This window comes from Plecotus auritus (genome assembly GCF_963455305.1).
Source record: "Plecotus auritus genome assembly, chromosome: 12".
Lineage (NCBI taxonomy): Eukaryota > Metazoa > Chordata > Mammalia > Chiroptera > Vespertilionidae > Plecotus > Plecotus auritus.
Genome location: NC_137778.1, coordinates 45,369,882 through 45,383,804, shown reverse-complemented (window position 1 = coordinate 45,383,804; position 13,923 = coordinate 45,369,882). Strand labels below are relative to the sequence as shown.

General features: G+C 53.0%; 1 protein-coding gene across 1 annotated transcript; it reads left to right on the top strand.

Annotated features, from left to right (window-relative positions):
- Nucleotides 1-2,712: 2,712 nt before the first annotated feature.
- On the top strand, nt 2,713-5,772 carry POM121L2 (POM121 transmembrane nucleoporin like 2; the record flags this gene model as incomplete). Its single annotated transcript, XM_080647746.1, has 1 exon — nt 2,713-5,772. The coding sequence occupies one exon, from the start codon at nt 2,713-2,715 to the stop codon at nt 5,770-5,772; it is 3,060 nt and encodes a 1,019-aa protein (XP_080503872.1).
- Between the last annotated feature and the right edge of the window lie 8,151 nt (nt 5,773-13,923).

Genomic DNA, 13,923 nt, shown 5'->3' with positions numbered 1-13,923 from the left:
TCTGACCGTCTCCTGCAAGTCCTCCTGACTCCTTTTTGACACCCGGCATTTATCCTATATAATAAAAGGCTAATATGCAAGTCCACCAATCCCAGGAACCACTGGTCACTGTGACATGCACTGACCACCAGGGGACAGACCAATGCAGAAGCTGGGCTCACAGCGGGCGACCGCAGTGGTGATGGAGGAAGCCTCTCCTGCCTCCCCAGCAGCACTAAGGATGTCCGACTGAGGCTCCCGGACTCAAGAGGGTGCAGGCCTGGCTGAGGGGCCCCCGGAATGCACCAATGTGGTGGTGCTGTCTGTGTCTAGCTTTGCCAAGAACATGCCTTTCAGCTGGAAATAGGGGACACAAGAATCCTACCACTGGGTTGACTGAGGAGTCAGAATTTCTAATCCTCCAGTGCGTGAATGTTTATGCAGCAGGCCTCTGGTTTATTTAGAATCTCGCAGAAAAATCCAGCTGCATCGTTTTCGGGAACTTGTTTTCCTGCCAGGTTGGCTGGCCTCTGTCCTCGTAGCCCAGATCCTACGCTAATAGATCATCAGGGCACTTCTCTCTGTAGATCAGCAGCGCCACCTCCTCGGGGGAGTTTTGGGGATTTGTGAGAGTTTTCTGGTTGTCATGCTGGTTGAGGGCCAGGGATGGTGGACATTCCTGCAAAACAAAGAGTGTCCCTTATCTGGCCAGACTTCCAGAAAAGCTGTTATCTGACACCACCTGACATGTAAACATAAGGCATTCTGCACAGCTTTGCTATATATTGGAAAATCCAGGAAACATACTTCTTTTTCTCTGAATGTCCTCTGGGGACTGAAGGAGGCGCCATCCGCACGCAGTCCTCTGGGGACAAAGGGGGAGCTGCCTTCCCCACGTCTCCCCTGTGGCCCTCCAGTCGCCCATGAACCAACTAGGATAAAGAATTTTCAGCCTGAAGTAAAGGCCCTGGGGAGTCTGGGAGAGGCATCCGGGGAGACGGGGCCAGGACGGACGGGGTCGTGCTCCCAGGCCAGATATTCCACCAAATTAAAAGGGGCGTCAGAGTCTGGCGCACCTGGCACCCCCGAGCTGCCCTCACTCTGCAGGGACCAGCTGCAAGCCGATGGGTGTCATTTATGGAATCAATCCACTTCAAGTTCGCGCACATATTTCTGGAGAAAATGGAATGAATCCATACAATCCATTTTAAGAAACAAAGTAAACTGATTTGCAAAACTGGCTACAAAAAAGAAAAGGAAAATAAACCAAAACTGGCTACAAAAATATGCTGAATGAAGACTAGATTGTCTATGATCATTTACTCTAAAAACAATAAAATACTCTTCTAAATCCTCCTTAAAATCAGAAAATGGATAATTTTAAAGGGGAAAATAGGCGAACCACTTGGATACAATTGTTGTAGAGAAACCAAATAACCGATTTCTATGCAAATACATAAGATCTCATTGAATTTGAGGCTCAGTTTCTCACTAGCCAGGATCAACTAGTGACTAACATTCTTGAAGTTTTAAAGCCAAATAACTTTTTTTAAAAAAATATATTTTATTGATATTTTACAGAGAGGAAGGGAGAGGGATAGAGAGCTAGAAACATTGATGAGAGAGAAACATCGATCAGCTGCCTCCTGCACACCCCCCACTGGGGATGTGCCCGCAACCAAGGTACGTGCCCTTGACCGGAATCGAACCCGGGACCCTTCAGTCCGCAGGCCTTCGCTCTATCCACTGAGCCAAACCGGTTTCGGCAAAGCCAAATAACTTTTAAAGATGACGAAAGAAGTGTCTTCTAATAACAGTACAATTGGCACGCACTGAACCCGACTCTTCCAAGAAAGGTCGTTGAGGAATGAGTTCCCTTTGAAACCCACTCAGTCAGATCCAGGCGCTGGGGCTGCTGCTCCCGGCGGGGCCGCGTGGCGAAGGGCGAGGTGACCGAGCTCGGGGCCGGCGGTGCCTTCGGGGGCTCAGGCTCTGGGTGGGGAGAGGAGCCCCATCTGACTCAGAGGACCAGCCAGGAGCACTGGACCGATGGGCTGTGCCTCCTTCCCTCCGCACTGGCCTTCCTGCAACCGGCAGGTGCCCGCCCTCGGCCAGGACAAGCTCCCGGCCTCACCCAGGGTCGCCTCCCAGCGGCTGCATCCCGGCCGACCTCCCACGGCGCGCCCTCTGCGTGGGGCGGGGCCTCCTCTCCCCACCCGGAGCCTGAGCCCCGGAAGGCACCGCCGGTCCCGAGCTCAGCCACGCGCGGCCCCACCTGGCGCACTGCGTCACGCCCCCATCCGGCTGCGCGGTGTCCCGTCCTGGTCTCCTGCTCCGACTCCGGGGATCCGCGCGGGATCGCGAGCCCGTCTGCCGTCAGCGCATGGGGACCCGGCGCCTGGTACCCCGGACCCGCCGGTGCACGGGACCCGCCCTTCACTCCTCGAGCCCCCTCGGAGCCCTCCTCTCCTTGTCCGAGCGCACAGCTCAGGCCCCCAAACCGCAGAGCCTGCGGGGCTGCCGCGGCCCCGCGCGCCCCGGTTCCCGCTGACGCTGATCGACTGGCGCGGGGCCCGCGGTTGCGGGGCGCCCCAACACCCTCGCATTTTCCTCGCGCCGGGATCCCAACCGTCACCGAACCCTGCGCGCCGGGACTCGGTGGAGCCGGCGGGTACAGGAAACCTCGGAGGCCGACGCCGTCCGCAAAGTCGCCGAGTCGCCTCGCTGCTCCGCATGGGCGGTTACCTGGGCAAACAGGGGCCCCCGCCACCCCCGGCCGAGGGGGGTGCAGACCTGCCGCAGAGGCCCGTGACCCGCCAGCCTTCCCAGGCCCTTCACCAGCTCCACCGGGTTCAGCACGTCCATCGCGCCCACCCTGCGCCCCGGCTCCGACCGGGGAGGAGGCCGCGGGACTGGGACCCCGCCAACCCCGCCTCGTGGGTCGCGAACGAGGCCTGGAGGCGCTTCCCCATGCGGCGCCCCCAGAATTCCATCGTGGGGCCGCTCCCCTCGGACTGGTGGGAAAGCTACCTGAAGCGGACCATTTGGTCTCTGCGGCACCCCCGGGCGGTGTGGAGCCCCGTGACCATCAAGATCACTCCCCTGGCGCAGCGAGGGCTCCCCGCCACGCGCCCGGCGCAGGCCATCCGCTCAGCAGGGGCTTCAGCCTCGGAGAAGCCCCCAGACCCGCGTGCAAAGGAGACCGTGCTGAGGGTCCTCAGAGAGGCCAAGCAAGTGAGGCTGGGGCTGAGGCTGGAGGATCCGCCGCCCCAGGCCCCTGAAAGGCCGGGCAGCGAGACGGGGAGCCCAGAGGCCAGAGCATCTGCGTTTAAGCCTCTGGGGCGGAGTGGGAACCTCGCTTCCTTCGTGCCCAGCCTTGGGCCTCTGAGCTTGAATAGGAGGCCCAGTTCCTGCTCCCGGAGCTCCTTGGCCAGCTCGCACCCAGCGGGCCCCCTCGGCTCCAAAAGAAACGCGATCACAAGCTCTTACAGCTCCGCCAGAGGCCTCTCCGAGCTTTGGAAGCGACGCGCGCCCCTCCAGATGCCCGCGTGGCCGGTGAAAAAGAAAAGCGGTCCTCAGCGTCACTTGCCAGGCCCACTGGCCTCGGCGGAGCCCCTGGCAGCGTCCTGCAGCCCCGGGCCGCGAGGTGAGGAGGCTCCAGGGCCGCGCGCTGGCCCTGCGCCCCCGCTGGCCCGGAGTCCACCCCCCCAGCTTGGCTATGCAGTCCCCGCTGAGGGCCTGGCCTCGGGGACAGAGGCTGGGCTTCCGTGGAGCAACAAAACCAAGAAGGATGCAACGGATGCCACCGCAGACCCTGCACCTGACGCTCAGTCTAGGGCTCTGCCTTCCCTGTCCCGCACCCTGTCTCCTGCAGGCACCGCTCCAGCCGAGGGCACAGATCCTCAGGTGGCATCCCCAGGTCCACGGGCCTCGCCAATGTCTGCGGGAGAGGGAACCAGTGTGGTCCACTCGCCTCTGGAGACGCCCAGCCTGCTGGCCCCACTCAGGTGCTCCCGGCCTGAACCCGGTCCAGGCCCCTCTGCAGGCTCAGAGCCCACAGCTGCTGTCACCCTTCTCACCCCTGTTCCTCCCACCTCATCTGTCACTGACACCCCATGGCCACCTTCAACCTGTCAGGCTGACACGTCTCCCAGGCCCCCAGGCCCACCTGCCATCACCCCCACAGCACCCTCAACAGAAAGGACCGTGTTTGGAGTGGTGAGGGGACCAGCTCACCATCTTTCTGCCTCTGCATCTCCTGCTGCCACGTCTGCTGACCTCACATCTAAGCCCAGTTGGCCCCCACCTAACGATGAGGCCGGAGTCTCCTTACCGTCCAGAATCTCAGCCACAACTGCAGCCCCATCCCCTCCAGGCCTCTCAACACCCACCTTCAAGCCCATCTTCGGCAGCATCGAGCCGCTTAAAACTAGGCCTGTGGTTGCTCCTTTCTCCTTCAAGCAGGCCTCCCCTCCAGGTTCTCCTGCTGCTACCCACCTCTTCCCCAACCTGGGCAAGACCAGCCCTCTAGCCACCTCCACCACCCCGGTCAGCACACCCACAGACTCCTCTTGCAAGCCACCTCCGGATTTTGGTGGAGCAGGTGTTACCAGGACCGCAGGCAACACTTACTCCGACCCTTCCCCTTCTCACACTTCCCTCCTTGGGGCTTCCCAAGCCTTCAGGGCCAGCTTCTCGAACCCAGTCACGGGCTTCATTTTCCCAGCTCCCCAGCTTCCCGCCGTTCCCATGGTAAATGCAGTCAACATCTTCAGCCAGGTTCTTCCCAGCACTGTCCAGACATCCCCTAGGAAAGGCACTGCCCATTTTAAGGGCAAGGGCAGCCCGCTGTCGGCCTCGGCCCTCGTAACCCCAAGCCAGCCCGCATTGTCACTGGGCATCTCCAACCCAACCTCAGCACTCACAGCTCCTTTGGGGTCAAGCTCAAAGCCACTTTTCCCACTGTCCCTAGGAGTCACGCCCCAGCCTGCATTTGGGGCTTCAGGTGGGCAAAGGCAAGGGGCCCACCAACCAGCCCTTAGCCCAAGCTTCAAGAGCTCTTCTGTTTTAGGAAACTCAGCTGTGGTATCCCCAACCCCAACCCCAGCTCCAGCTCAGCCAGCCTTCAGCAGCCCCACACGGTCAGCATTTGGGGTGTTGACACCCTCTGCCTCCACCTTCCACGTCCCTGCCAGCATCCAGACAGGTGCAGGCAGCACCCCAGCAGGTTTTCCCTTTGGTCCAGCTAGTGCCACTGGTTTTGGGGTTGTCCCCCAGACCCGCCAGAGTGGGGCTCAGACCTCAGTGTTTGGCAGCACAGCCCCACGACCTTTTGCCTTTGGGGGGTTAGTGACCCCTATGGACTGTGGAGAGTCTGGGGACAGCATGATTGTCCCAGACATGAGCTCCAACTCTGGGGTGTTCTCCATTGGAGCAACACCCAGTGGGGCCACACATACCGTCACCCCCTTTGGAAAAGGCTGGAGTCAGAACACCCAGGGCCTGACCCCCCAGAACACCCCTTTTGCCTTGGGGAGGTCCAGCATTTCTACAAGAAAGATTATGTTTGGAGGCCCTCCCATGGCCCCCTTAGCTCACAGCCTCCCTGTCCCCAGACCAGTTAAGACAGGCAGTAGCTTTGGCTTAGGGATTCCCTCTCCGCCTGCCCAGGGCTCCCTTGGGAGAGGGTCTTTCAGATCAGCAGTCCCTTCATTTTCCATTGGTGCCAAACCCAAAACCCCAAAGAATCGGGAGCCAGGGCATTCCCGAAGGCATCATGCCCACAAGAAATAGCTTGTGTCCCTCACCCTCACCCTGACTCGGACCTCTGTGTTGTTGGGAAGAGCCTCCATAGCCTCTAATTTTCTAAAGGGAAAACTACCCAGATTTAAGGCTAGAGCTTTATGTTCACCTGTGGGTCCTCATCTATATCCTAGAAGGCGGAGCATCAGGATGTCTGGTGGTGACAGCAGAAAGAAACTGGGTGGAACCTCTGCACTCTGCCCCCCTTCCCCCTGCCCATTCCCCTCCGTATCACGTGTAAGTTCAGTCAGTACACTGCCTCCTGCTTTTCCCTTGGGAACTGACATGCCTGGAAGGTAGCGGGAAAGCCCCACCCTCTTGCATCTTTGGGAGTAGGAATGGATTTGAAGTCCTAGCTTTTATTTGGCTCTAAGAAGTGGGTCCCTTTCTCTGGTCCCTGGGGACGCTGAGTCCTCATTCTTGGAAGAAGAGTCTACTCCTCATTCCAGAGAAGGGAAGCTCTTGACCAGTGACCCTCCAGGCTTGGAGCAGGCAGGTGGGCCTTGCCTCTTTGTCCACCATTCTCCAGTCTATACACAAAGATCCCTCTTCACGGTGTCTAATAGGACTGCTATGTTTGCTTTCAGCTGGGTTTGGAGGACAAATGACCAGACCTACCTGTGGAACCTAAGTCTAGGGCCCACCTCACTGGATGAGTCGAATCGCACCACATTGGGTCTACAAATGCCAATTTTCAAGTGTTTTTGGCTTTAAGGGATGACTTGTCAGGAAGAACTAGGGACAGGCAGGGACAGGCAGGGTGGTGCAACCATTCTTCTCTCTACAACATGGGCCGTGTTGCCTCCAGTAGGAGCAGGAAATGCAGTTAGGGAACCAAAGCTTACACCTCATTTTCCTTTTAATTTGTACCTCAAACCACTCCTCCATGTTCATGTCTCCGGGGGGTGGGGGAGGGGGGCCTGGGGAGGGCAGGAAGTCTCTTGGGCCTGAGAACAAAGGAAAAAAGCAAAAGAGAGCGGATAACTGGGCTGGTCTCTGCTCTGTAACCAATGAGAGGCCTATGAATGAGCTGTGACGTGTTCCTTAGCACCGCTTATCATCCCAAAGAAAAAAAGAGACGAGAATGACTCCCTGTAGACACCTCTCTGCTGTTTTGTTTTATGCATACCTTGAAAGAGGCCTCACTGGAAAAATAAGCCATCTTAAATTGGTTGATAAAATAAAAATTGTCTAAATAAGTCAATGATGTAGAAATGACTGTGAAACTCATGTCAATTTGGAGGCAGAAAGATGTTAAGAAGCTGGCCCAAGCCCACCTGTTCGTAGAGGGGAGATACAGGATTTAAACCCAAAAGGTTCCAAGGTCTAGACTTCTCCTCCCTCAGATAGCAAATCACCAAGGTTAGAACTCAAACCCAGGTCTCAGTATCCACGCTGGTTGCTCCAGTAAAGTAAATGGGTGATACTGTATAGAACTTACTCACATAATCATGAACACATACTCACTCCCTGTTACATTTATCATATTCTGTGAGAAGAAAGTCACCGGTTAAGCCAGATCCTCCAGAGATGAGATCAAGCAAGGGCATGACCGTGGGAGGTGGTGATGGGGACCATATTGAGGGTCTGCTTGTCCTGCTGGTTTCTGACCAGCTCATCTCCACCCGTGACACCTGTGTGTCACATCCTACGGTGTCACATGATGAAAAACGAAAATAGGAAAAACCAAGCTTGGGTGGATGGGCATTGAGCCTTCCATAGAAGGCACGCAGGAAGGATTTGTGAAAATAATTTTATTTTACATGTATATGTATATATTACATACACATATTTTAATATATTACTTTTTGTTTAATCTTATACTCATGCACTTGTTTCCATGACAACAAATACTCTTTGCAAATATAATTTTTTTTAAAAAATATGTTTTATTGATTTTTTACAGAGAGGAAGGGAGAGGGATAGAAAGTCAGAAACATCGATGAGAGAGAAACATTGATCAGCTGCCTCCTGCACACCTCCTACTGAGGATGTGCCAGCAACCAAGGTACATGCCCTTGACTGGAATCGAACCCGGGACCTTTCAGTCCGCAGGCCGACGCTCTATCCACTGAGCCAAACCGGTCAGAGCGCAAATATAATTCTTGAAAATTCCATGTATTTTATTGAATGGAGGACACTTGGGGACCATATGCTTCATGCCTATTTTGTGTCAATGATAGTGAACGCATTAAGCTCATATATATTTGTTACTTTAAACCAATTATACTTTATACATTCCACATATTTTTCTTAATAATGCTGAATACATATTTAATACATATTTGTATTAAAATCTTTATCTACATCCGTATTTCCCAAGGATTGAAGCTTAGAAGTGGAACCATTGGGTAAATATGGATAAACTCCTTCCGACTCTTGTTATATGTTTCTTTCCAAATTTTTTGTCCTTGTGTTTCTTCCCAGGGTGGTTATGAGGAGCAAATGCCATGTCCGTGACCAATGGAAGATCTTTTTCTGTCTGGGAAGCTCATCTTCTGCACATTTTCTTCTGATTTGTCTTTCTTTCTCTTATTGAGTTGTGGAAGGTTTTTTTGTTTTTTCTCACTGTGAGGCCTTTGTATTGCAATATTTTCTCCCACTTAGAAACTTGTATTTCACCCAAATAATGCTGTCTTTGGATGATCACAGTGCTTAGTTGTTGTTGTTTTGGTGTGTGTGTGTGTGTGTGTGTTTTAAACTTTCTGCTGAAGAATAATATACAGTCAGAGCCTGAACATCGGGGTATGGCTCACTGAATTTTCTCACACTGAACACATCTATGTAACCAGCATCCAAGAAACAAAATACTACGAATACTTCATAATCCCCTTTGGACAGAGATACTGATATTAACCAACATGTGCTTTCAGATTTTTTTCAGATACCCCTTTATTCCTTCAGTCAGTCACCCCCGAGGGTCTGCAGTGGGGGAGCACACAGTTCTGGGCGCCCTTGCTGGTGAGGGAAAAGTGAGGGTGGAAAAATGGACTACACTCAAGCTAACAAAACGACTTAAATCAGAAAGGCCTGCAACATGAGGATCGTTTTCATCTACTTTTAACTAACCTGAGGCCTTGAACTTTCTAGCTTTCCAGTTGTGCATCAACGCCCAGACGGACATAAATCCTGTAGACAACCCTCTGAAGCGGGGTGGTGGTTTGACACGCGCTGGCAGTGGGGACAGTGGAGGCACTGCCTGCCCTATGGGCCCCCAGGGAGGGAGATCACAGCGGGATGGTGGAGCAGGTGAGGGGGGGTGGGTGCCAGGCGGGGCTGCGGGGCTGCAGGGCTGCAAGGCTGGGGGCACGAGCTCCACAGGCCACACTGAGGGACCCCACCAGTGCATGAATTCGTGCACCAGGCTTCTAGTCCTCTCTAATAAAGAGGGAATATGCTGGTTGACCATCACTCCTCACAAAGATGGCTGCACCCACAGCTGAGGCCAAGTTCCCATAAGGAGCCTTAACCAGCAATCAACAGAGACCTGAGGCTACACCCTCCCCCGCCCCAGTGGAGCTTGACAGGAGACCTCAAGGTGCGCTTCCCGTCCTGGTGCTGGGCTAGGGGACCTCAGGCTGCTCCCCCACCCCAGCACCAGGCTGGGGGACCTCAGGCCACACCCCCCACCAGGTGTGGCTTGACAGGGGAGCTCAAGTTGCATGCCCAGTGCTGGGTCGGGGGAACTCAGGCCACACCCCCTGCCCAGCGGGGCTTAACCGGGGACCTGAGGCTGCACTCCCCTGCTGGTGGGGCTTGACAGAGGACCTGAGGCTGTGCCCCCCTCCCGGTGCCGGGCCAGGGGACCTGAGGCTACGTCCCCTGGCCGGCAGGGCTTGACAAGGGTGGGACTGGCCGGGTCTGGATGTAGCCCAATGGGGGGGGCGTGGCCAGGTCTGGGTCTCACACGATTTTGAGGTGCATGTGGGTGGCCGGGGACTTGACTCTGGGTCCCATGGTGAGCCCCAGACTCTGAGGGGAGGAAGGTTTTTATATACATTTTACTAATTTTCTTTCATCTCTGACACTTCTATTATAGAGAAAGGGCAAATAGCAATATTAAATTATTTCCTCTAATTAATCCCCTTTTAATGTGCACGAATTTCGTGCACCGGGCCACTAGTTTTACTATAAAAATGCTCAACATTTCTTTTTCTTCGAAACACTCTGGGTATCGCTTGGTAGTATTTCCAGAATTACAGTTCGCTTAAGACCCTTGAATGAAACATTATCTTTTAATTCTAACGAAGCCCCTGGTTTGTTCACGCTCAGGGGAGAGGAGGGGAGGTCGGAGCAGCGTCTGTGAATCGACTTTCTCCGATTCCTGAACCAGAAAAGCGTGTGCAAACTCGGACCCGCAGGTCCCCTGACCACTGACCATCGCTGCTGGTTGGTCAACCCACTCGGATCTCTGAACGTGGGCTCCATCCCTGTGGTCTTGTCTGCGAACAGTTTTCTCTCCGCTGCAGTGACAGCCGACTCTCTCAGGCCCATTGTCCAGGGTAAATCCTTTTCTAAAATCCCATCCCCTCTCTTCTCCGTCTACGACTATCAACAAACTTCCTCTCGCTCCGCTCGCCTACCACCTTCCCTTCCTTCTCCTCCGTTCGCGGGTTTTCTCTAGAGATTTCCAGTTCCAGCAAGCTTGGGTGCTTTCTGCGAGTATTTTCTTTTGAGATTCCCGCCCCCGCCCCCCGCAACCCTACCCCCACCTCCAAGAACGAAATTGCGCCAAGCAAGCGTTAAGTTGTCCTTTGGCTTGGTGACCGCAGACACCGGGCTCAGAAAGTGTGAGGTGGGAGTAAAATAAACCTGGGTGCTGGGATTTGTACGAATAAGAGAATGGGTTGCAGAGAGGAAGTGGAGTTCAAATAAGGACCAAAAACAAAATAAGGTCCCACCGAGATTTGAACTCGGATCGCTGGATTCAGAGTCCAGAGTGCTAACCATTACACCATGGGGCCTGCGTGCTCAGAGGTTTTCCTAAACTCTCTGGTGACATAGTTCTTTCTCCCCAGCCCCTATTCAAGGCATAAAGGTATGTCTGTCTGCTTTTCCTTCTCTAGGATTAAGGGGTGGGCGATTGCTGGTCACGTGCGGCCAACTCTTTCTACATCGGAATCTTCTGCGAAAATACGGGTAGGGAGAGGAAGCGTCCGACACCAGGCCATCTTTCACGGGGCTTCCTCCCGGGGCCACGTGGGCTGTTGGTAAAATCAGAGTCTTCAGAGACATGGAAAGAACAACCTTTTAAGAACTTCTCCTTACGTCGTATCTCTTGTTGGCTTTAAAAACTAGATTAGTTGGTACTTTGGAAAGACCATTTACAATCGAATAAACTTTTTTTAAAAACATATTTTATTGACGTTTTACAGAGAGGAAGGGAGAGGGATAGAGAGTTAGAAACATCGATCGGAGAGAAACATGGATCAGCTGCCTCTCCCACTGGGGATGTGCCTGCAACCAAGGTACATGTACATGCCCCTGACTGGAATCGAACCTGGGACTCTTAAGTCCGCAGGCCGACGCTCTATTCACTGAGCCAAACCGGTTATGGGAGTCAAACTTTTTAAAGAGTTGCCAGCTATCCTTTCCACTTTTTTTTTCTCTTTCCATGGGGCAGAGTTCCCACTGACGAGTCCCCCCGCTCCCCTCGCCCCCCCCCCCTCCCCAGCAACCACTGCTCCCGGAGGAAATAAAAGGAAACACTGTCGGGGAACATGTCGAATTTATGGGCACTGAATTGAGTCGTGAGTGGATTAAAGAATAACAAGAGCGTTGGATTGGAACTTTGAGAACATGGCAAGGTATAGGTTAGTCTCTGCTTTTTATCCGTTAAGAATCGAGTTTCTCTAAACATAAACACACCTGTGGCCTTTATGGGAATCAAACCCACATTCTCTCTCATCACTGATGCTATCTCTCCCTCTCCCTTTCTGAAAGCAGTAAAAATCTATTTAAAAAAGATTCGTTGTGTGTACCAGGCACTGTGTACTAGGGTTTCATTGACGAACAAAACTGGGCACTACATCTCTTGGAAATTATATTCTAGTGAGAGCGACAGAGGAATTGAGTCATCGTGCAAATTAACACAAAATTTGCAATGAGAAGGGTATATAGTGCTAAGAGAAATATGAAGATTTATCTAGAAAGTTTTGGGAAGTTCTTTCTAAAAAAGTGAAGATTGAAAAGACGCTAATCAGTGTAGAAGAGTATTTAAGGAAGGACAATAACGTGCACAAATCCATGGTAAATTAGAGAGATTGCAAACAGGACAGTGTGTTGGAGAGAAGGGGGCCGTGAAATGTGAAAATGAGGCTGAAGAGAGAACAGCGGTCTTGGAGAGGATTTCAGGCCATAATCTTCAGGGTGACATAATAAATGAGCATAAAAACATGTAGCTAATTGATAGTCAGCTCTTTAATTAAACACACACACACAACAGTTTCTGCCTCTTATCCCTTTGTTCTCTCTCAAAGTACACAGAATTTGAGACCTGGTCTGACCTAATCTCAGTATAGAAGCGCTACATTTCTCCTAAACGATTTGAGAAAACGCGCGGGAATTCGGATCATGTGAATCCCCTTTGGCGGTCTCGCTGGGCAGCCGGGAGACCTGGCCTCCCCAAGTGGGACCCGGGTCCCCTGCCCCCCGCGGTGCTGTGCTGGGCAAACGCAGGTGCCCCAGCAGTCGGACGGTGAAGTATTTCCCCGATGGGGTAGAGCCCGCTTTCCAGCCTGCACTCAATCAGATAGAAACAGTGTGTTCCGTATCTCAGGCTTTTATAAAAATAAAAAAAAATATGTGAACGAAACACACACATCACCAACTCCATGTACCGTGAAACGAGTTCCTCCCGTGCTTTCTCACTTCCCTCGACCCGGCAAAATCCCTCCCTCCACCCGGCAAATCCAGGGCGCGCTGTCCATGGTCCTGACTCCGGGAAGCGTGGGGCTCGCTCCTGACAACCCAAGGGTCGCCACCTGCTGGGCGCGCACCTGGAACCGAGTCAGATGCCAGTCCCTGGAAATGTCCGAGCGGAACCGCTGGCTGTCACCACACCCTGCCCGCGAGGCCTAAACGCCGGGTCCCTGCGTGTCTGTCTCGCAGACTTACCTCAACCACACACCCAAGTAAACGCACCCGCACCGTGTGGCAATCCCGGCCGGGACTGGTCTGAGAGAAATGGAACTGAGAGTTGAACCTATTGACTCCGAGCTTTTCGGTGCCCAGCGGACTTCTGGCCGCTAGTGGCCGCCGCACCTGGAAGTCTGGGCCAGGCCACCGGTCAGGCTCAGGCAAGTCCAGGTGGGAAGACGCAGATTGGGCACAGGTCCTCCCAGATCTGGAGACGCGGGTAGGACTCCAATACTTGCACCCGGAAGCCCTGATTTGGAGCTGAGGGTTGGGCTCTGGTCCCCGCACCTGGAATGCCTCTGCCTGGTGTGGAGGTCGTCCTTAGGTCTTCCCTTCTTTCCTCTTTTCTTTATCTCCTATCTGTCAATCTAGGATCTATCCGTTATCTATCATCCACTATCTATCGTCCATCTACTCATCTATTATTTATCTAGCAATCATCTGCCAGGTATCCACATACCATAAAAGGCCTTGGATCCAGATGGCAAAGAATTGCTAAAGTGCAATGCTAAGAGGGAAGGATCTAATTTTTAAATCTAATTTGGTGGAGTTGGAGTTGTGCTTCTTAGAAATTCTCTGCATAAATTCCCAGGCTGACAACATGAATGAGGACTTGGGTCTCAGCGGCGCTCCTCTGAGGAGGACTTTTTGGAAACCTCAAAGGCTTAGGCATTGAGAGGAGAGATGCAAATACAAAAGACCTTAAGCAAGGGTTGTTTCCGCCCGGGACCTATGGAAACACCATGCTGAATGCTTGCTTTACAAGGTATATCGGAGTCACATACGTATTTCCCGGGTGTCCCCAAAACCAATACTTTTAGTACATTTTCATTTACAGTGCATTTTTCCTCACATTATTTGTTAAAATAAAAATATGGAAATTCTATGACTCATAAGCAAATGTAACTCAAAACCTGAATTCAAAATTCTCCAAAACTAGGCAGGTGACATCCTCACCTTTTGAACTTTTAGGGGGTTTTGTTTTATTTGCTTGTAACTCAGTTG